Below are 23,649 nucleotides of genomic sequence, written 5' to 3'. Positions count from 1 at the left end.
CCCGACATCAGCGGTGCGCTCACCGGTTTCCCAGTGCTACACCAGCCCGCCCTGCCGCGAGCGCTTCAAGTGGCGACGCGTCGGTCCCATACTCTCACCATCGGTATACGAAAGCAAGACGGGACCCATTCAGTTATGAGATTGAGTAGCTGATGCCTTTGTCGTCCTTTGTTCCTCGTGCTCTCTCCTCACCCACGGAGTCAGTCCCGTCACCGGCCTTGCTAGATATAACTCCATCCGTCCTCGCCTCCCCTCGAAGCCGAGGGAGATCATGACGCTCCACCACCGCCAATTGGCACTCGTCTCCCACCTACAACCTCGTCTCCTCCTCGAGGCACCGGGTGATGACGCCGGCGACGCCCCTAGCCCCTGGCCCTCTGCCCGGCCTTCCTCCTTCGCTGTCCCGCTCCGTCCTGGCATCGCTATCATCGTCGGAGTCCTTACTATCATCTTTTGCCTTACCTTCCTCCTCCTCCTCTACGCCCGGCATTGCAAGCACAGCACCGCCTCCTATGGCTGGGGCCGCAGCGCCACCGGGGGGCCCCTGACCTCCGCATCTGAGAGGCGGCATTCCGGGGTGGATCACGCGGTGGTGGAGTCGCTCCCAGTCTTCCGGTTCGGATCGCTGCAGGGGCAGAAGGAGGGCCTGGAGTGCGCGGTGTGCTTGAGCCGGTTCGAGCCCGCAGAGGTGCTCCGTTTGCTGCCCAAGTGCCGCCACAGCTTCCACGTCGAGTGCGTCGACACATGGCTCGACGCCCACTCCACCTGCCCGCTCTGCCGCGTCCGCGTGGACCCAGAGGACGTCCTCCTATTTCCTCTACAGGAACCGGAGCCGCACGGCGGCGGGGAGAAAGCCGAGGTCAAGGGGCGCGGTGATGCGACCGCCACGGCCGTGCCGAACCCATTCGAGCGCAGGATCTCCAGGCGGCACTCCTCGGCCGGGGAGAGGACGAGCGAGCCGCTCGAGATCGTGGTGCACCCAGCCGAACCGAGACGGAGGCGCTCGGTGGATTGCCCCGGCTGCGCCACCGCCGCCCATGCCCCGACGGTTCGGAAGGACGCGCTCCTCCTGGCGGAGGCCGCGGAGGACAGCGAGGCATTAGAGCGGCGGCACAGCCATCGCATCGTGGTTTTGGACGCCGACGTGCGCGTGGACCGATGGAGCGACCTCCGACCGACGGAAATGCTTTTCCTGCGGAGGGAGATGATCATCACGGAGAGCGGACGGTTCTCAGCGTCCAAGGCGGTTCGCGCCCTGTCGTCTCCTGCCGCCGTTGTCGACGAGGAGTTAGACGCCTCCAGAAGCGCGTCGGGGATCGCGGGGGTGGGCCGGGTGCCCAGCTGCGGGGCGACCGGCGGGGCGAGGCGGTTGGCGGAGGAGGAGCGGACGCTGAGACGGTGGCTGGGCTTCGCGGCCATGCGGACGGCGGTGCGGTGGCTGTGGAAGCGGGAGAGCGGGAACCGCCTCGAAACCTAAATCAACGATGGCACTCTTGGATATACCCTTATTTACGGACGGATGCCACGGACATTCCCGTTAAGTGGGTGGCCCGCGAAGCACCAGATAGAGAGTGGGGCGCAGAGATGCGGTGTCACGTGAGCCATGGGTGGCGACGAGGTCATTGTAACTCGAGTCACGGGACTCGCATGTATGCTGGGTGGAGTACGGGAGCGTCTCGAGTCCTCGTGATGGCGGACGGGGCGTTTCGGACGGCGGTGATACGTCGCTCGGAGGGAACGAGATCGGACGGCCAAGGATATGGCTACGTGGGGTTTTGTCCACCTTGCTGTGGTAGTTAGATGTGAGGGGGTGGTGGAACAACAGATGGCGGTGGATACGCAGGTGCTTCGTGTTAGATCGCCTGCGACCGGAGAAGAGGCTTGCGACCAGTGACATAATTGGTTTTAAGATAATTTATCACTATAAAAGGATTAATCCGATACATAAAAGAGAATCAACATACATAATGATGAAGATTTTTTTAATGAATAAAAATGTTTAGTTTCATATCGATTGAATATCAAGGAAAATATTCACATCGATTGATTGATTGAATAGTAAGAGAAATAAAATGAGCATCAAAGTCATATGAGAATATGCTTTAAGTAGAAAATCAAAATATTTAGAGGTGGTTGTGGGGTCCATCTAAATTGAATAATTTCTTATAAACCATCGCATGGACTAATAAAGATAAATAAGGATTGATTAAATGGCATTTAAAGAAGGGATCAAGTGATCTTGACTTTCCTATAAACACTTGAGAGCAGGAAATTAAGGACTTAGAAACATTAGAATTATCTATCCTCAAAATCATAAGGGATCTTATCCCAAAGGACCAAAACTATATGGGGTTCACTCAAAATATTTTTTTTTTAAAGTCTTTATGCTTAGACTAATAAAGATAAATGATGACTAATCATATTTCAATAGACTTACCATTTATTGTTTGGGCAAATAATATGATAGTCATATATAGGTTAGGGGCAATTAATCGTCCACGATCTCCTCGGAGTCCCATTAATTTAGCTAAATGCAACATGGAGCTCTTCAATTGGTCTACTAAAGACAACCATAAAGAAATTATCATGATCATTATAAATCAAATCAAATCAGATTAAATGCTATAATCACTATGGTAACTTTCATAAAACTAAAGTGATCATAGTGGATCATGAGAAGATCCAAACTATCGCAATGCATGTTACTCTGGTTGATATCCAAAGTAATAAAAATAAATAATAGATATGGCAAGATTGACGATAATAAATCACATGAGTGTATTTGAATTCCTATAGTTTGAATTCCTATAGTGCTCACTATGTAAGTTAGAATCAAAGTGACAAATGGCACAAGTGGAGTATGGAACAATAAGGTATGATAACTCGATTATAATATGATTGAATCTAATCATAAAACATCACTAGACGATGTGCCAAACCCGACCATGAAATATCCTTCAACAACGATGTAATCAAATCTAGTGGAGTTTCGCTTGATGATTATACGATCTAATCTGCCTATATAGTGTCTTTTTGACAATGATGCAATTAAATTTAGCTATGAAGTAGCTATAGAGGATTGAATTCGATTAAGAAGCATTCTTCGACAATAGGGTGATCGAATTCAGCCATAAAGTAGGCTATGATGATGATGTCATCGAATTTGATCACAAAGCATCGCTTGATAATTATGCGATCGAATTAGCTACTAAGCATTCTCCGATGATAACATGATCAAGTTCAACCTAGTTAAGTTTGACCACAAAGCATTGTTGAACAGTAGTATTATTGAATTTGGCCATAAAGTACCCAATGACAATAATATGATTTAATCTAACCATAAAGAGTTGCTCAATATGACATAGTCAAAATTGACCATCAAGCATCTTTTGAATGATCCAAAACTAACAAATCTAGATATGCAACAAATGACATAGTTAAATAACCCATTGAATAAGGTATCATATTTGGACCCGTTGACGTTGAAATACAATGAGTAGTATAAGGGGATTCAACATATAGGTAACCCAACGACATGTTATTAGTTGAATATCTTGTCAACGTGGCACGTTTGCTAGATCACTATCATATGGGGATGATGACTCAATATTGGCATGGAGGTCTACTTGCCCTTACACAATGAGTGATAGTCTTCATCATCGGTTACCTCATAATTATAACATTTGACTTAGTGTATGACTTCATGGTTTAATAATGATCGATCATTCCACATAATTATTCCATTAGTTAATTTTCATCACCAATGGTTACTAGTACGTTATAAACAAACTCACCAGCTATGTCTACAGGGCAATAGCCTCAAGCATCTATTTTACAAGGTCATCTATCAAGTTTCATTGTCTTCGTGACACTCAACCTATGATAGGCTAAGACATTGAACATAGATTGCTAAGACATTGAGCATAGATTTGATTCAAGCGCTTAAATCGATACGGTTTGGTTCGATCTCGATCGTGCGAGGGCATCAAATTTGGTGAGAGAGATGGTCTTTTGGATTCATCCTAAAAGGAGGACAACACTATTCATGATCTCTTACTACACTGATGAGAGAGATGATCTTTTGGATTCATCCTAAAAGGAGGACAAATAGTATTCATGATCTCTCACTACGATGGTGAGAGAGATAGTCTTTTAGATTCACCCTAAAAGGAGGATAACACCATCTCTTACTACACTGATGAGAAAGATGATCTTTTGGATTCATCCTAGGAGGACCACACCGTGATACATCTCAGAACAGATTTCACATCAAGACTAAAATTTACATCCTGTTTGCATGTGAGCTGCATCTTCATTGAATGAAGCCCCTCTGGAGGACGGGAGTGGATATCAGGTGCAAATGTGTTCTGAAATCCCACAGCCAAACTATTAAACAGCTCTTATGAGCTCATCAACATGATCTATATATATAAATAGTTCTGACACCGGCAGAAACCCCAACAAACATGCAGAACACAACAAGGAGGCAACACAAACACATCATCATCTCTCAGATTAGGCCATCAGGAGTCGAGACCCAGATTCTTCCTAGTCTTTTCCACAAACAGGTCCTTGGACTTGATCCGCCCCGGCAGGCACCCGATCACCGTGCCGAACGGGAACTGCCCCACGCCTTCTTTTCGACCCAGAGACACAATGGTCGTGGCAGAAGCGGCCTTGTACTTCACCAGTTTGCTCTCCTTCCCTCCCTTCATCAGCAGCTGCAAGTTCTTCGACACCACCGCAGAATGTTTTTGAGCAATGTATCCTTCTTTGATCTCCTGCAAATGAAAACCACACATACATTACCAAAGAGAGAAGGTTTTTATCATGCGCTGTCTCGATGAGATAAATAATCCGTTAACTGAATTAGCCTGGAACTAAATCGAAATATTATAATCTACATCTACTCAGGCATTTCTTCTTCACTAATTCATCTTTCTTGTCAATATAATTGAGAGTGAGTTCATTCTAAGAAGACTACGACTTACAGGAACATCGGTGATGTCTCCAATGGCAAAGATGTTGCTTCGACCTCTGACCCTGAAGCACTCATCAACCATCAACCTGCCTTTCTCGTTCAAGCAATCCTTGAGAACAGAATTCTGAAGCCATGATGATCCCAGTGGCTTGCCAATACAGACAAAATGGCAATCAGCTGCAATCTTTTCTCCGGCTGAAGTCATGTATGCTCCATCAGCTTCTGAAATGGAGTTCAAGTCAACTGACTGCCCTAAGAGCACATCTACTTTCTTCGATGTCAGCCAATGCAATGCCTTTTTAGAAGCTTTGGGCCCTAGGAATTCCAGCAGCCTTGACCCTTTGTGGACTATGGTCACCTTCTTCTCTGGATAGTCAACTGCAATCTCTCCAGCAAGTTCAACACCAGTTGGACCCCCTCCAACGATTAAAATAGACTGGGAAGATTTTATCTTCTGGCTGTCTGAATATAAAACAAAAGGTAGCCATCAATAGAGTGCAACACGACACGATTGCTGTATAATACTAAATATGTCATTATCTCATCGGATCTAGATACAGGAAAGAAGTCCAGGATAAAGACATGTATACTTCTAACTCTTTGCAAGAGAATGTATCACAGATAATTAACATGTATTGTTTTTCTAACTCAAACAGAACAGTGTGTGCAGATCTCAAGTAGGGAAATGATCATCAAAATAGTTGAAAACCTGAAACCTATGTTGTACTCAACTGCCTTTTTATGCAAAGAAGACACTGAAATGGAAACGAATTGACACACATAATCCGTTCTGGCATGACTTCTGAAGCCAGAGAGGAAACTACAAATTTGTGAACATCTAAAAGTTGCAGATCATGTGCTAATTACCCAGGACTTAGATCTTGCAAGTATAACTGAAGTGTCAAAATGTTACCAGCGTGGATCTTTCGAGGTCAACAGAAGCAATTAAGCATAGTGTATGTCTCTATGAGCAGTGCAAGATAATTTATTCCATCAGTATCCATAACCAAACCTGTTGGCTAAAGATGCAGATCTAAGGTAAATAAACAGACATAAAGCTGAGATGATAAGTATATATCTATTAAGCTATATGTATCTAATAAATAATCAAATGGCAATATCAACTGGTTGTTCTGGCTTTAACAAAGAACTTTGCTAATTGCTTTTACTCAGGATGACCAAATATCGGTAAAGCCAATGTTTAGCTACTTCAAATGTTTGAATCAGATAAAACATGATAAGGAAAATTTCAGTTATCTATCAGCACGAAGAAACATAACACTGAAACATAAAGATAGTTCCAATTTTGTCCTGAAACTTCACACTGCAGACAAGGAAAGAATGCTGAATGCTTACCTTGTTCAAACTGTTCAAGCCTGCGATCTCTGCTTTTAGGAGTTGAGTATGCATGACCAGTGGCAATTACAAGATAATCAAAAGTAATTGAATCTCCATCTGCTGTCAACACCTGGTCTTCAGTGATACCGACTGCTGAAGATGTTATAATTCTTGCATTACTAAGGTAATCAGTGTGTTTAATCAGTGTTCTGCCAGAAAATGAAGGCTCCACCATTGATCTTAATTCTGTCCAGGGCATCTCAAAATATTCCTTCCTGATATCATAGGTCAAAGGAAACATATAAGGAAAGCACAAACAGCTAGAGAATTTATTGGATGATTGGAACAAGCAGCATCCAAATATGAGAGATGCATCGATACACATATTTTGGATGATTGAAAAGAAACATTTTTATTCGTGAAGAGACCTACGAATGCGGTGGTTAGAAGAGATGAAATGATTAATATTAGTGGTACGATGAGATATAGAAAAAGACCTAAAAAGACTTTGTTAGAAACTGTAAATAGAAACTTAAGTATTCTAAATTTAACTAAACATATAGATTTTTGCATATCTCAATTACGACAAAAGATCCATGTAGCTGACCCAAATAGTTGAAACTTACAGTTTTGATGTTGTTGTATCAGAATGTCACCTAAATCTTTTATGCATAAGATTCTTCATAACATGAGGATGTCATGGCCTTTTTTGGGGTCTTGTTTGGTTAGGCGATGATGATCAAACAATTACAGGCATTCAACTATAGGAGTCATTACATAAGCCACCTAAAATAAGTATCAATGAAAATTCACTTGTATGCCTAGCAAATTTCACATGAGAAGGTCAAGACATTTTTTTGGTCCTATTTGGTTAGTCGATTATGATCAAACAACTAAAGGCGTGCAACCAAAGGAATCATTGCTCAAGTCCCTACAATACCCAAGAACCCTAAAATTTGCAATTGTAAGGAAATAATTTCCTAAAGTACTAAACAGAATTTACTTGCATGCATATCAAATTCCAATATCGTCGTGTTTATTTCTTGTATTGTCTTATATACTTAGGCGATGGTGATGATCGAACAATTACAAGCACGCTAACAAAAGAGTCATCGGTTATGTCCCTGAAATACATAAAAACCCTAACATTTGCAATTGTGAGGATACAAACTTCAATAGCGTCATCCCACATTCACTTGAATGCTGAGCAGATTTTTAGGACACCATCTACTTGTTGAATCTATACCCCACAAAGCGCACACCGCTCAACCGAAAACCCCCCTTTCCAGTAAAATTTACATCAAAATCGTTCCAATCCAGAAAAAGGGAGATAAGGTGGGATATATACACCATAAAAAAGAGTGATCTCCACAAGTAGGATAGCTCGTCGCCAAGACGAAATCTAACCGAGCAACCAGGGAAAAGAAGGCGCAGGGTGGAGAGAAGACAAGGAGGGAGAGAAACATACGAGTCGATGACGACAACGTCGGCGACAAACTGCAAAGGCTTCGCGAGGAACGCACCGGCGACTCCTCCACCGACCACAACCACCCTGCTCCTGGAGCTCCCATCGCCTGCGACTCCTCCCATGGCTGCTGCCTTCCAAGTCGTCGAGTTGGAGCCTCGAGGCTGCCTCCCGCTTCTATTTATATGAATATATTCATTGCCGTTACGGGTTGGCGCCCGCTACAGAGTGGATTAGTATATGCGGTTGTTTGCATGTAAATATATATGCAACCGTCTTGATCCACCGTTGATTGTGACGGGAACAGATCTTGATCGTCTAAAAGTATGACCGCGTAGGATGTATTACGATGGAGATGATTCGGGAGGACGGGAGGAGAAGTGCCTTGTTCTGCAAGACGTTGCACGAATCAGACGGCCGGAGTCAAGCGTTGGCGGCTTCTAAGACAGGAGGCCCCACCGCGTGTTCCGAACCTTGGGTCTTGAATTTTACTCGAGCAATCGAAGAATAAATAGAAGATAGTTGGTGGATTTTCAAACGGAAAGGATTTGATTATTAATCGAGATTCTCCCATTTGAAAGTGCCCAGTCCTCCCATCGCAATCATCTAGAACTTCTTGACTTGTCGCATTAACGGAGGGTTGGGATACGAGGATGTAGAAATGGAGGATGGAGAATTAATCGGAAGCTTCAAATTTGCTACCCAACCGCTGACGGCTTGACCAATAAAGTAGGGAGATGATGCTTGGCATCTAAGAAAGAAAAAGGAGATGTCAGTCCACGCATGACTTCCATTAGATTGTGGCACCACGACGATATTACTATAATAAAACGACTTTGAATATGTCCGTGTTTTGATGAGGAGTAAAAAGATTAATGTACATTTCAGAATGGTGAATGTAGCCGGGAGAGTTTAGGTGTCACGATTACAAGATTAATTACAACTCGCTTTAACTTGAGGGCTTTCCCTCATCTAGGCTTTTTTCCACCTACAGCCTCCTCTGTTACCGGCTATCCTGGTCTTTAGTCGACCATTGTTTCCACCGTCGCGAAAAGGAGGGCAAGATGCATGCTTCAATATTTGTATTCCATCAATCCCATGATCCAAGTTAAGATGTAGAGATTGATTAACAAATGAGCTTTAGATTTGAAAACTGCATATGAACCACTTCCAAATTTGATATTATCATATTATATATCCCCCCTCTACTCCCTGGTGACATTTCGGTTAGTGTCAACAACTCTTTTATTGAACATATCAAGAAATATTTGTATCCATGTTAGATACGGACACTTGCTAAATATATAATAGCCATGTATATCTAAACTTTAAGCCAACAAGATTGATGAAACTGCATCAATCAGCAACTCAGAGGGTGCCAAAGGCCTTCTTATCACAAGACTCAAAAATTTTGATTTTATGACAGTATACAGAAGCAAAGCACAAGTCAGACTTATTGAGCATTCTACAATCCCCGTTGTATGTTTTGAAACATATCCAGCATTACCCTTTCACAGGTCTGCTTGAGCCCACCTTACATACAAAAGACAGGTGGAAAAAAAAAAGAAAAAAAAAAAGAGATGAACAAAGATTTTAACTTACCGCCAACAGACAGGTCAGAGCTTGACAGAGCTTTAACTTGATGCCAAGCATCCGACAAAGAAGTGTGCCTGCAAATCTGATAATTACAAAGATGCACCATGTCAGCGAGCATGTAGACCAGATCTATTGTTTCTTATGAGGGAGAACTGGCAAAGACAAACTAGGTTATAAAAACATTTTACAAAGGTCATGATTATAATAGCATACCAAATATACGAAAATTACAGGAATACATAAACCTCACGAGAAAGAATATCCTAAAAGATATGGGATGCTATCAAGCTAAAACTAAAATATATTCCTTAAACCAATAATTTCAACATAATTATTGTTGATAAATGATATAAACAAGGTCTGATTAAGAGAGTTTGATATCTCAGTTATAACAAATGACCCATAGGAGAACGCATAAAGAGCAGACAAACAAGGTTAAATGAAAACTTGTTCTTACACAATCCATGCTATAATTAGTCGTGTGGCTCAACTAAAGTAGCACTAGACGACAACAAAAACAAGGCATAAGGTCCCAGCCACTAGGTGTAGAATGCATGGCTATTTCACTTCCATTGAGCTCAGTCGAGGGGGTATCTTTGTGAATCAACTCAAGTAGATGATATACTATAGTTGCAAGTTACAGTAGTAAGCTTGTGTGTTCTAACCATAGATGCCACAAATGTCTACAATCTTTGCACTAATCCTTAAAACAAATTAAGATTCAATCAAACAACTATGAGTAAGGTCCTATCACATTAAGTGATGATCGTCTATACTCTATAGTACTCCTAGCACCTCAAAACTGAATTACCCAGATCCTGTATACACTACCATCAGTGTCCATACTTATACCTCTTTGTGCATGATAAATGATAAAAGCTACAGATTGAAAAGCTTACCATAAAGCATAATGGTTTTCATCCTTGAAGCACCCTTTGAGGATCCAGCTGCCCACTGCGGTAACTGGAAGGAACAGTAGATAGCTCCAGCCTTCCCTTCCATTCCTCGCCAGGTTTCAGAGTGATGGGCTTCTCAATAGCTGCAGCCTCCACACATAGCATATGCTTGTATTCATCATCGCCAAAATCCGCCATGGATTTGGCCTTCTTCTCCCAAGGATTCCATACCACTGACAAAAAAAAAAACAATAATATGTTAGTAAAATAGCCAGGTCATAGGATCCAAAAGGTTAGCTTCTTTTATTAAAACACCATCAAAGAAAGCTACAATAAAGAGACAGCAAAGGACAATGTGAACTTGCCTGCATCTGGAAGCCCATCTTTCCGCAAGACAAAGGTTCGTTTTTTTTCATGATCTAGAATTGCTATTTTGCTCGGTGTCCCCAAATAGATCTTGTCCACCTGTCATAAAGATAATTTAGCATCAAAATGGTTATGAATCAACAAATGATCATCTCATGTACTTACTTCAGACTCAAAAGTAATTGCATCTCCTTGTTCTGTGAAACGTTCCTTGGCTTTTAGGTTGTCAAGGTAATCAAGCGTCTCCAGCCCTTCAACTCGAACTTCACTGAAATATTCGTTTGATGTTGAAGCACAAAAAAAATTTTGGTAACAGCACAAAATTATAAAAAATTGCATCCTCCATTATTTAAAAATGATATATTTCATCAACCAATAAAATTCACAAGACATTTCAGATGTTCTCGATATCAGAGAAAATGTCACTAAAATATCAGCAGCATAGCACAAGAACATTTAAAGCTAAGCAGATACCAGTGAGTTATATTACCTGATATCAGAAACAGAAAAATAAGTGTGGTAGGCAAACGTGAAGGAGAATGGCTTTCCATCAGTATTTCTAATGCGTGACGTCAGCATTAGATCTCCTCCAGGCCCTAGTGTAATCCTTAAACGGAATTCATAACTGCACAAAAAGAAGATATGAGCATCAAAGTTTTCAGGAGTCATCCAAGCTTAAAAGTTTACTAAAGATTTATTGCAATGATAAAAATATAAATAAACAAAAGACCTTGCTATACATCATTACAGCTCAAATAGAATAAATAATTGGTGCCAATACTTATTTTACCTATGAGGCCATAACTTAAGATCATCTTCACTAGGTTTAAAGATCAAATCAATGAAAGCTTTATTGGAGCTAACTGTAGGAAAAGGAGGAGGATCAGAATCGATACTCCAAAGCCTATTCCTTGCAAAGCCATGCTGTTCAAGATTTCCATGGCTCCCAAACTGCATATTTATTACATTGAGTGAGAAATGTAATAGATCCAAAAATAAAAAGATATAATAACTATAGTCAAAAGAACGTCATACTTGAGGAAAGCATATCGGAATGCCTCCGCGTATAGCTTTTGGAGGCTTGAAAATGGCCTAGAAGAAAAACAAAAAACAAATATAACAGCCCATGTGATCATGAAGAAGATGAAAACACATCAGTTACACATGTTAAAATGATAAAGTAAGATAATAAAACTCAGTGACCACTTTTGAATTAAGAAAAAAGGATTTACGAAAGTAATTGATGCACCTTGATCACAAATCATTAATTGTAGAAAGTAGAAACAAGATGAGAAAGATTGACAGTGGACAAGCAACTAGCTATAGCAAGTAAAAGAAGACAAGGAACCCGAGCCAGACTAACTAAATATAATCATCCTCATATCTAGAAATTGTAATAGATAGATCCTACTATCATGCTTTAGTGATTATCATGATGTTCTCGAAGTTCTATTCACAAGTCTTATATAAGTGACATATGACTTACATAACGGATGATGAGAATAAGTCAGAATTTTCATCCATGTTTTGCAATCAAACAGTGATCTGGCATAGTATCAAACACTGCCAAATGAGTTTCAAATATATAGAACAGCAAAAAGTGAGCTAGTTGTTATGGACTTGAAACAGAATTTACGTATGAAATAAGGTCCCAGATTTATTAGAATATGATGCTGGATATTACAGATTCAAGACAAGTTCTGTCAAAACCTGATGTTGACTGAGCAGCCAGCAATCAACAGAACAACAAACCAAGGTTCGCAATACCGTACCGTACCGAAGTTTCGATCTGGGCTCGGTACCAGTACGGTACGGTATACCGCTCGGTACACCCAGGTGCTACAGTATCGGAATGGTAACAGTACTGCTACAGTGTCAGAACGGTAACATATGGTCCGCGTACCGAAAGTCTGTCGGACCGGTACTGCAAACCATGCAACAAACCATAATGTCGCAAATCTTTTTCCATCATTGAGCTCTGAACAGAGCAAAATCCTTAAGCAATGAACAAAACCATGAATAACTTTTTTTCCAAATATCTGAAAATCATTTTAGAAACTTGTAATTCAAGCTACAATTGAAGATCCTGTTTCCAAAGAGAATTAAGATCCTTCAACGACATCCCTAGGTCTAAGTAAATTGAGTAGTTCACTTTACATATGTATACCTTGTTACAAAGGTCATGGATGCAAACGCAAGATCAGCCTCAAATGGGCACTGAGATCAGAACAATTATTGTAAGCAAACCCTTGACTCATTTTTTAATCACAAACAACCAATGCCTACAGCCTCTTTGTGGTATCAACGAAAACAAAAAAGAAAAGTGAGCAAGAGGATGGCTACTTAACATGTTCCGAGATAATTATTAACTATCTAAGAGCTTAAAATAAGTTCATATAAATTTCAACATGGCCCCAATTGTACAACACTAAAGTTAGGAAAACAATTACTTCCTAAAATAGGTGAAATTTACACAAACAAAAAACACAAACTGGGTAAAACTTATTGAGACACTTCAATCTAGCATCTGGTAACCAAACAGATTAGCTGCTGCAATCGAATTCCATGAGCCTGTTTCGCTGGATGCAAGTGGTAAAAATTTATAGGACTATAGTTTCATAAAGTGATGATTGGCAAACAGTAGCTTCCAAGACAATGACTTCCAAGTGCTTGTAAATGTAGAAGCCACAAGAAATGAACTTGTTCTGGTGGCATTTAAATATTTGTTTCAATGTAAGCAGAACCAAGAATTCAGGTTAGTATTGGGATGGTCAAATGAAATTCAGTTAGCTTTTGGGACATGAGAGTTAACTTCATGAGTTGAACAATGTGACACAACTAGTAAGGTCCATTAAGATTGCTATGAAGTGGATGGATTAAGGTTGTGTTAGTTTGCATAACATCTTGTTTGGTCTGATCCAACAAGACCAAGCAAGACCTTTGAATGAGAATTCCTATAAATTTGGAGGCCCAGGGGACAAAATTTGTAACATAGGAAATAGAGTTTCATGCTTCTAGCTGACTTAGACAAGCATTATGAAGTAACAGCCTTTATGCTAACTGGAACCAAAAAATCCTGCAAGGTGCATTCATTACAAGAAAAGAGGTTTAAACTTGATATATACCTCATCTCATTTGTTAAATCAAAAATAAGGAAATATTTTTTAATGATCTAAATTAATATACTCTAGATTGCTGGTATGTTCTTTTGTTATTGCTTAGCATCCTTTTCTTTATTTTTTTCTTTAGTATTATAAAAAGCAAATGGATGGTCGAGGATCTAGCCTTATTGCTCTATAATTTAACAACCTGGAATCCCATTAGAGACACTAGTCCATCATGTGAGAGCACCATAAGCAAATGAAAGCTTGCAGAATAGGTTATTTTTCCAGCTCCTAGTTCACAGGTTGGAAGGTAATTATTTAACCATATTCTAGGCATAAATATGCTTATATATAAGTTTACCATTGCTCAACTGAGAGGTCTAACCAACTTTATGACTAAACTCCTATCAAACACTGAAAATATAGTTCTGATACCTTAGTACTGAGAAAGAGCAACTCCTCCCCATGGTCATTTTTCCAAGAAGTCACATGACCACCATACAAATACACCTGCAAGAAACAGGATGATGTAAATTGCATAACGATAATAAAAAACTAATATCACTATTAATTTGCTATGTAAAGCAATCAATAACCACCGTATTCCTCCCTTGGAAGTTACAATGTATCAACCACTACTGTTAGTGAAAAGGCTCATCCGGTGCATGTTAGTGAACCAGATGTTTCCCAAGTAACTTATTCCAGTTGTCTGCTAAGAAGAAGTAGAAGAAGTAGAGAGGAGCAAGTTCCAAAGACTATAGGATGGCCACGTGACAAGGCATGGAGAAATTTGGTCATATGACAGATGACCACCATGAGTACACGGATTAAATGATGGTCATGCATGGATCAAGGATCAAGACTGGAAAAACAGCACTAGCCAACCTACACCTTCCAAGTCCTTTTGCCACTTCCTCCTACATGTTGTGAATGAGAAAATTGAGGAACAACCATCCAACTTTACCAGGACAAACACTAGAAGAATAAAATCTCACAGAGACTTATTCTCCACCCTTTTTCTTGTCTTTATTTGGCACAACACAACAAATAAAGTCATTACAAAGTGTTTTGTGTGACTTTTTTAGGGAAAAAAAATCAAAATGCAACTCTAGCTGTGGTAGAACAAAATATATCTGGCAAAACATAAATAATATAGACTTGCTGCAATCAACATCAACTGAATAGAGTCTGATGATTTATTTGTCCAACTGTCCCATTCAAGAAATCCCATTGCTAATAAATTAGCATTATTTTTATGAGTCAAATGTGAGGACGTCAAAGACTGCCAAGCAGCTAGTGTTGGCTCGACCAAGTTATCAAAGAGAGGAAAAAACTGAAGGTCATTAAACTGCAGAAACCCACTAATATGTAACAGATTCAGAACAATGCATAAAACAATGATGAAAAATTGTCTAACTAGCAGAACATGGGATCAGGACTAGTAGTAGTAAATTATGCCTATTTCTATCGAAAGTAGAAAGGAACATAGCATGGATGGAGAGAACTTATTCACAATAAAAAGGACAAGTGGCCAAACATGATCAAAAGGAAGATGGAAGGACAGACGAGGTTGCCTCAAATAAAGTTCTCATGACATCATAAGTTGCATCCCTATGAAACTAGTGATACATTAGCAAGGGTGGCAAGCAAGGAAGACTTCATGATCATGTACCAAAAAGACCAGTTCATCAGAATTTACCACTAATCTGCAAAACCTGTATTTCTGTTTTTGTATACATATCTCTGAAATAGGTGCATGATATATACCTTACTAAATTGATTTTGTACTAGTGCCAATCGAAGCAAGGAATCAAACTATGCTATAGGCCATTGCACAGGGGGATGCATACTGGTCCACCCCTGTCCTGGTAAGCAGACCTGGGTGTACCACTTGATTTCATATAATCACATGAAAGACAATATTTATTTAAATTAATATGCACTAAGAACCAAAGATTAGCTTTCTAGTCTCTATCTTACACAACAAGTAATTAGGCTAGAAACGTTGTACCAATCTCTATCTTGTAAACAAATGAGCAGGCAAAAAAAAATTTGTACCAAGAGTACTTGAAAATTATAAAGGCAGTGTAGGTCAATTTCAGACAGGCTAGCCGAGTGCACAAGGTTTTCGTTAATGCAGGGTTTGGAGAAAGGTTAACATAAGCATTCTTACTCTTTGTTTTCATGACTCAAACAATGACATTTTGGGTTGTTACACCCCAAGTATTATACAAATGCCACAACTCGGGGAATAACAACACCCATATGGTGTCATCAATGCAATTAATATAAAATTTATTACATTGTCTTCAAACTTATTTAATTCAAATGTTCAACATTATTCAATGGATTGGCAATTCGGAAGCTAACAAAATAAATATAATCATGGACTACCTGCTCAGAGATGATGTTCCTCCTACTATTGTACACTAATTTCCCAAGTCTCTAAAAGATTTTGTAACAACGTAGCACTGAATGAGATTATGATGTTCCTCCCGCTATTGTATGCTTATATCTCGTGTGTCTGGAAAATTTTGTAACACCACCTCTGAACAACATTTCAATTATGCTAAGAGTTGTTGCAAATTTTTTTGAGAGGCATAAGAGGGCAACAACACAGGAACATCACAAGTGCGCTCAATTCAAGTACCTCTGCAATTTAGAATTATATATATTTTGTTAGCTTACAGAACTACTATTGAGTAATATTGAACATCTCAATAGAATATGTTTGAAAATAATGTAATAATTTATATATTAATTGTGTGATGATGTCGTTTGGATTTTGTTATTTCTTGAGTTTTGACATTTGTGATATACTTGGGGCATAACAATTTTTATGGTAGCAGAAAGCATCATAAGGAGCTCGAGTAGAAATGGGCTATCCAATAATCAGTGGACAAAACTATAAGACACATCATAACGTGAAGTCATCGCTAGTCTAGGCCTCACTTGCTCATATTAGGATTTGATTTTATATTAGATTTGTCCTTGACAAAGATGTCAAGCCATTAAGTAGGAAAGATTTTAATTCTCTAATTTAGTCCAACATCAGACGTGGGAGAAGATATAAATGGAAGAACTCCATTTTCACTTCCAACATCAAAATGATGATGATTATAGAGCTAAAGATAGAAATGCATACATCATGTTCCAGAAATACTTGAGATACCTCTATGAGGTCAAGGAGTAGATCCACCAAAGCTAAAAATGCAAAAAAAAATTGCAGTTACCAATTAATATAAAGAGAGTTGGTGATTTAACAGTAGCAAAACCAATGATGTTTGCGGCAGACTTTGGCAAAAATAAACAGCCTAAGAAATTTTAAGGTCTCATGAACATCATCCAACAGCAAGTACCACATCTCATTAAACAATTATTCAGACAAAATCAGAACAACTTCACTCAGTGTAGAAAGAAGTTACCTGAACATCACAATTGCATGAGAGGGTGATAGGCACAGACAAATTTGATCCACAAATATTTTACTAGCAGACTACCGCAATGGCCTAAAATTGTAAATCATATGGCCCCTTTTAGTATTTCTCAGAACTGTGCATGCACTACAATTAGTTCCTAGAAAAGAATTTAAGGTAAATTGTATCCTCATGGAAAAGCCTCCTATCTGTGGTGCATAATTCACTCAGCAAATCTAAAAATCTAGTTTCCTGACATATCCCAGATGGACTTCCTGCACTATATTTTATAGAGAGGACAGTTTTCGCCTGCTTCCAGATGACAAACCACCTTAGGCAACATTATCCTTCTAACTTACCAAGACAAGCAAATTTGAAAAAGAAGACAGTATTATCAGAAAGTATCTCTGTATATAATCTTCTTGCAACGCTTTGGAAAGATAGATGATGAATCATGTCAAGATTGTCTACAAGAGAACTAAAAATTGCTTTCGAGAAATAAGATTTCACGAGGTGTTTCTGAAGAGAAGAACCAAACATGAAATGCATCACCACCACCATTACAATATAATTACACCTCTATTTAATATTTATAAATTGGATGATCTAATCCGCTAAACAAGACAGCTGCAAAACCCCGCAAAATTACTAGTATCACCGGATCACCAACGGAGCTTGCATGTAAATGTCTACGTGCACATAAAACACGGGCAGTGTGTCCGACTTCTCAAGCAACTGCGTTATCCAAAACTAGTTTCCTGAGATCGGCAGGAATTGACCGAGTCCTTAGAGATCCAGATCATTCCAATCAAATCAATTGACCAAAGAAAAGTTCACAAACGGCAAAAAAGGCATCAGATCCAGCACTATCGAATCGGATCCAACCAGCGCACAAAGAACCCAGAGGCAACGATCTCGAATCGAATTCGTCTCGCAAATTTCAACAGCAACACGAACCAAAAAAAGAGCGACTACCAAAAAAGAAGAGGGAGATGAATCGGACCTCGGCCGAGCTCCCGCGGACCTCCCTGAGCACGACCTTCTCGAGGCCATTCACGCCTTTGCAGAACTCTACCGGTGGCTTCTCGCCCGACATCGGCCAAATCCCATAACCCGAAACCCTAACGCCTTCTCCTTCGATCGATCTCCCGCGTGCTTCCTTCCTGTCTCGTCCTCCTCCTCCAAGCCCTCGAGGAAGCGATACTGGCGATGGCTTCTTCGGTATCAGCAAGAGAGGTGGGGAATGATCGGGGAGAGAATTTATAGGCAGGAGAGAGAGCGTGGGTCAGGTGAGATGTGCCTCCTCTTCTTGCAGCGGGGCCGTTACGGTGAGGCACCGATAACTTTATCTTAAACGACTCACACGATGAGTGTTATGCGGGACTAACGCCGACCGCCCATGTGCTTCGGGGCACGCTTGGAGGGCGGTGCCGCTGGCTCGCATGTGATGTACACGGGCGCCTCGGGGAGATCGATGTGGTGGTTATGCCTCGAATACTACGGCCCCGGAACCCATACCAGATTACCGGGCCCCGCGGGACCCACGTACAAAGCGTGTGGGATTTGTGGAAAGGGGCAATAAATAAATAAATAAATTGATTTTGAGCGATTATTATATTTCTTCGTGGAGTGATTCGGGTTCTGTCTGGTTGTTACTGTAGTCGTGGTCCAAATCGAGAGGGCCGGTCTGGTGCGACCCACGGAATCGGGCGCGCACAGCGAATCGAGCTCGATTGGTCTAGTCAGCGCGGCCCAGCTCATTAGCTTAGCCCGTTGGATCATCCATTGCGGCTTCGCTCGTTGACCCAGTAATTGCGGCTCAGCCCGTCGGACAAAGGTCTTCAATCTTAGCTTTGCAAGTACCCTTTCATATCTCCATATCTATCTCTTCAACCTTTTCATCTTTATTATCGTCTTCCTTGAAAAGCCCCTCGAAATATAATATGGTCTATTTTGTGCTTTGGTCGATTGCTTCTATAGCCATCCCTCATCTTTTATCTGTATTCCCTGTCTCTATCATGACAAGCACCTAACTTGGACAATAGCCTCTCCACATTGAGCATTGATGAACAGTGATTCTTGGATAAATCTTTGGGTGGATAAGACTTTTTCCCTCATCCAAACATTTTGTTTGATCCATAAGACATACCTATGTTTAACTGTGCGAGTTATAGGATGCAGTGTTCCTGCCAATGGGAGCAAAGAAAACAGAGAGCTCTCGGAGTTTTTCGAAGAGAACAAGAAGGGAAACTGCTTGTCTTCTCCATCGATGACATGAGGGTGAGTCCTTTTGTTGCTTGTCATCCATGTGTGGGATGTGGATGGACAGAGAACATCATCAGGCAGCTCTCCCAGCTTTTGCTGCATGAACACAGGGAATAGTTGGTGCGATAATGTTGGTGGGTGGTGAGTCAATTACATCACCATGGATTGGCTTGTGGAAAAGCTTCCTAGCAGTCTGTACTCAGCTTGTTGCCAATGCCAGCAGCTGTTGGCTTCGCACTGTCCCACTGCAATTGGGATGTACTGTTAGTAGACATCAGATTGCTCATCAAGAGTTCAACATTGCTGTGCTCATTTTCACAGCTTTACCTGATCATATTAGAATCTCTGCTGAACAAGGACAAGATTTGGTTGAGAAGACAGATTCTCGGGAAAAGATCTATGAAACCCAAATAGCAACAAAATCATCTGAGGAATAAGATTATTTGAATGACAAAAAATTCATGTACGAAAATGATTTTTAAGAGATATGATCTTCTGTATCTCAAGATCTTACTAAAATGAAAATATAGAGAGAGAAAAAAAAACATTTTTTGCAATACAATTTTTGGATTGACTCGAAAGACAATTTTATTCCTTATATTTGATTATTCTCACGCGTTGAAGGATTTGATTTTTGTTTACAGAAATCAATAAGATTATTTTTATATTATATTTGATTGTTGATCTTTGAATTTTAGAGCTGAGGTGTTGTTCTCCTCCTCAACATTCTATAAAAAAAAGCTTATTATCCATCTACCTAACATAGAATAGGATTCGTTGTATGGATGGAATTGACTGTGGAAAAGCATTGTCATGCACATTACTTTATATAAAGCAGATCATACTTATCCCAAACATACAACTATAGAATTTTTCTTCCTTTTTCTTTCACTTATGAACTACATATTTATTGTTGCTTTACAGGTCCTTTCCAATGACCTGATAAGAACCATGTAGATGTGGAGGGTGTAGGAAATGGCAGAGAGGACAAAGAATGTGTGATGCTCGGATGCTCTTCTTGAATCATCATTCACCTTTGGCGCATGCCCTGTATGGGACCATGAGCTCAGTGCTTGATTGAAGTCTCAGATTCAACACTTGAGTCCCTGTGAAATGTTGCTACTGCTAATGGACAAAGCAAAGCATTTGATATCAATGCAGACCAAGTACCAGAGTGCGATGCTGTATCATGCCCACATGCCTTGTCTTATCCCATCAGGGGAACATGTTAGAGCTTCTGTTGGTTCCACAGATGCACTGATCATGGAGGAATCAGGGATCATTCAATTTAGCTTCGTTCTGCAGTAAAATATGTTGGTAGATCGGCTGCTTGAATCGTCTCCTTCCTGAATAAAAGGAAGCGTACAGTCCATCAACGACAGGGTAAGATATATTAAGATGCACAGCTTGATTCTTTGTTCTGGAGTCAGAGCACCAGCTCTCCACCACCCATTTAGATTCTGCCTCGTGAGAACACGAGAGGCTTTGGGTTTCTTTAAGAGTCGAGAGACTTGGATGACAGATGTGTTGTGTTCTGTCGGCTTTCGGAGGAAAGTGGAAGGAAGTGTTGCTCCACTTCTTCTTCTTCTTCTTGTTCATCTTTGCTCTCCTACACCTCTTTTATTGGCATCCATTTAACGGTGTCGAAAGTTGAAGCCTTTCTTTGGTAAAAGCTAAGTTTTACTGTGCAGGAGGGCTTCCATGTCAATCCAACAAAAGGAATCCAATCGCTGGGATCGATTAAAGAAGTGCACCTAACTTAGTGGATGATCACGCGACTTAGCTGTGTGAATGAAATGGGAGCAAACATGGGTATCTCAAGACTTCTAAAAGGACAGGAATAAGAACATGAAATGATTGCATTTGGTTCAGAGAGAGAGAGAGAGAGAGAGAGAGAAGGATAAGCCCACCTTAGCATCTCTGAATCTTTCCTACACATGCTTGCGTAGACAAGTGAGATTGGGATCATTTTATAATGTTGTTCTGATTGCCAACTCCTTTAGATCCTCCTGCCTTGTGGATATGACACAAAACAGTGCTCGGTCGCAGAGTAGGCTTTTCACCTTCTTTCTCTCTTCTTCCCCGACCACCACAACCTGCTGAGCTCCCATCTTGCAAGCAACTGCCACGGTGATGGCATCGTCATCGGAATGAGTAGAGGAGGTGATAGGAGAGATGGCTGAAGGCTTCATCGGGTAGTGGAATTGCAGCTTGCAGGTGAAATCTGTCTTCCAAGTGTTCTCCGCTTACATTTTTTATGCTTGAAATCTTACGAGGCAGTATGGATGCACAACGAATGACTAACTTTTGACTGGAAATCGCTCGACATCCATCCTCTGACCTGTGTTTGCACCTCCACTTTCAGCTTGATGAGTCTGACACCAATGTTCTTCTTGCCATTCTGCATAATTTAGTTCTCTTGAATTCTCCGAGGAAAGTTGACATGCACTCGTCGTCATCTTTCGTTTTCTTTTTACCTTCCTTTGAATCACATCAGTTCAATGGTTTTCCCTGGATTGCTCACATCTGTGTGCTATTTATAAGCTTCTGTTGTATGATCTTCTCTTTTTAGTCTCTCTGGAGGGAGGTTGTAAGCCTAATTTCCAAGAACAGGATCATCTTTTCTTTAATCTTGAAACATCAGCATGGAGATGCCAAGGCAAGATTTTGGAAAGATGATGAGCCAGAAACAAGATAAGAACAGAGGATTTGGCTCATCAATGACTCCTTGTTATAAGATCTCATGATTCCTTCATGAGATATATAAATCTGTCAAATTGGTCTCCGGATAGCAATCTCTCTCTCTCTCTCTCTCTCTGTCTCTCTCTCGATCGATCGACTTTATATAGTTGTTTATCCAACATCACCATAAGGCGATGGTAATGGAATTACAAGTTCTAAGAACCTTATTATATGTCAGCCTAATGGACTGATGTTTTCAGGTTCATCTCTTTACTGCAAACCTTTTGTCTATATGCTCTTGATTCCACAGGAATGGGCACAAAGCTGCATCAGATCAATAGCCTCTTCACCACCTTGCAGCGGCAGAACTCCATCGTAGTCTCTGACAACAGACCACCGAAGGCAACAATGTGTGCTTGGTGAAGTGGTAGATGGAGAGACTCGCTGAATGCGACAGCAGAGATGCTGTCAGGAATACGATGTTGAAGCATGAAGAAATCTTCAAGCAACAGGTAGAAGCACTCCCTGTTCACTGCGAACGATCTCAGAGTACTCATTTAGATTGGATGCATGCAGGTGTACGAACTCCATCGCCTGTACAAAGATCAGAAGCTGCGGATGGCTGAGCTGCGAAACAACGAGTTCACGGATACCGGGAGCAGAATCTGGAGCGGTGCCTCTTCCACCTCCAACACCAGCTATAATTTGCAGCGGTGTGCATCTCGATCGAACGCAGAAGGCAGAGCGCATGTCAAGGGATTCGATCTCGAACAGCCAGCCGAAGAGTGCAGTTCAAAGGGATCAACGAGCATCGACGAGGAGACCACAGTGGATGAAGTTGAGTTGACACTCAGCATAGGATGCACTGCAGAGACGAAAAAGAAGAAGAAGACGAAGAAGAAGAAGAAGAAGAAGAAGAAACGAGCACATTGGATGGACCCAAGAAATGCTTACACGCGCTGCTTCTCGGAAGCAGCTCCAAGTGGAAGAATGGGGTGACTCCTCCTCTGCTGGTTCTTCTTCCTTCTCTTCTGTCATCGGGAACTGAAGTGATCCGATGATCACAGTGCATCAGCTTCCCATCTAACACATTATCGAAATCGAATTGAAATCAGTTTTAGTTCGTATAAAGAATTGAAACCTAAATAGATTTATGGTAAAATAAATAAATTTTTTTTATCGACCAAAATCGATGGATCGAATCAAAATTAGAATCAGAACCGAAATGAATCTTAATGTTGAATATTCTCTCATGAAAAATACAGAAATATTATTTTTAAAAATTATAATAAATTTTAATTTTAATATTAATACTAACTTGAGCATCGAAGGAAACGGAACAATCAACCAAACTGGAGGACCGCTAAATATTTAGTGGCTTATCCATGATAAGAGGTCGCTACCTCAGGAGAAAGAGAGGCCATGGCCTCAAAGACGCGACATTAAAACGCCATCTACCCATGCAACCCTTGTCGAAGCCACCGTCTCTCCCCGCAACAAGGATGGCCAAGGTTTTCATCGTTCTGGCCCTCCTCCTCCT

General features: G+C 40.8%; 3 protein-coding genes and 1 long non-coding RNA gene across 4 annotated transcripts; 2 read left to right on the top strand and 2 right to left on the bottom strand.

Annotated features, from left to right (window-relative positions):
* The first annotated feature begins 226 nt into the window (after window positions 1-226).
* On the top strand, window positions 227-1,824 carry LOC103998127 (RING-H2 finger protein ATL43-like). Its single transcript, XM_009419523.3, has one exon. The coding sequence runs from the start codon at window positions 272-274 to the stop codon at window positions 1,475-1,477; it is 1,206 nt and encodes a 401-aa protein (XP_009417798.2). The 5' UTR covers window positions 227-271; the 3' UTR covers window positions 1,478-1,824.
* Window positions 1,825-4,387: 2,563 nt separating this feature from the next.
* LOC135623024 (uncharacterized) lies at window positions 4,388-7,946 on the bottom strand. Its single transcript, XM_065125488.1, has 4 exons — window positions 7,788-7,946; window positions 6,338-6,594; window positions 4,992-5,443; window positions 4,388-4,781 (listed from the first exon to the last, which is right to left on the bottom strand). The coding sequence occupies exons 1-4, from the start codon at window positions 7,907-7,909 to the stop codon at window positions 4,524-4,526; spliced, it is 1,089 nt and encodes a 362-aa protein (XP_064981560.1). The 5' UTR covers window positions 7,910-7,946; the 3' UTR covers window positions 4,388-4,523.
* A 1,214-nt stretch (window positions 7,947-9,160) lies between these two features.
* LOC103997879 (putative glucose-6-phosphate 1-epimerase) lies at window positions 9,161-18,581 on the bottom strand. Its single transcript, XM_009419210.3, has 9 exons — window positions 18,166-18,581; window positions 14,182-14,256; window positions 11,678-11,734; window positions 11,433-11,593; window positions 11,133-11,267; window positions 10,808-10,910; window positions 10,642-10,741; window positions 10,280-10,509; window positions 9,161-9,462 (listed from the first exon to the last, which is right to left on the bottom strand). Exons 1-8 carry the CDS (start codon window positions 18,256-18,258, stop codon window positions 10,298-10,300), a joined length of 936 nt encoding a protein of 311 aa, XP_009417485.2. The 5' UTR covers window positions 18,259-18,581; the 3' UTR covers window positions 9,161-9,462; window positions 10,280-10,297.
* Window positions 18,582-20,970: 2,389 nt separating this feature from the next.
* Window positions 20,971-23,232, top strand: LOC103997877 (uncharacterized). Its single transcript, XR_010491252.1, has 3 exons — window positions 20,971-21,644; window positions 22,420-22,621; window positions 22,686-23,232. It is a non-coding gene; the product is annotated as an uncharacterized LOC103997877 (long non-coding RNA).
* Window positions 23,233-23,649: the final 417 nt, after the last annotated feature.

This window comes from Musa acuminata, chromosome BXJ2-9, assembly GCF_036884655.1.
Source record: "Musa acuminata AAA Group cultivar baxijiao chromosome BXJ2-9, Cavendish_Baxijiao_AAA, whole genome shotgun sequence".
Classification (NCBI taxonomy): domain Eukaryota; kingdom Viridiplantae; phylum Streptophyta; class Magnoliopsida; order Zingiberales; family Musaceae; genus Musa; species Musa acuminata.
Note: the sequence above shows the minus strand (reverse complement) of the source record. Positions and strands in the feature narration are given on the sequence as shown.

Coding starts and splice junctions, on each gene's coding strand:
- LOC103998127 (XM_009419523.3), top strand. CDS start 272: ATGACGCTCCACCACCGCCAATTGGCACTCGTCTCCCACCTACAACCT.
- LOC135623024 (XM_065125488.1), bottom strand. CDS start 7,909: ATGGGAGGAGTCGCAGGCGATGGGAGCTCCAGGAGCAGGGTGGTTGTG. Junction 6,595..7,787: donor GACGTTGTCGTCATCGACTC/GTATGTTTCTCT, acceptor CTATGATATCAG/GAAGGAATATTTTGAGATGC. Junction 5,444..6,337: donor GCTTGAACAGTTTGAACAAG/GTAAGCATTCAG, acceptor TTTTATATTCAG/ACAGCCAGAAGATAAAATCT.
- LOC103997879 (XM_009419210.3), bottom strand. CDS start 18,258: ATGTCGGGCGAGAAGCCACCGGTAGAGTTCTGCAAAGGCGTGAATGGC. Junction 11,735..14,181: donor TGCTCTTTCTCAGTACTAAG/GTATCAGAACTA, acceptor TTTTTCTTCTAG/GCCATTTTCAAGCCTCCAAA. Junction 10,510..10,641: donor AGATGGGCTTCCAGATGCAG/GCAAGTTCACAT, acceptor TTTTTTTGTCAG/TGGTATGGAATCCTTGGGAG.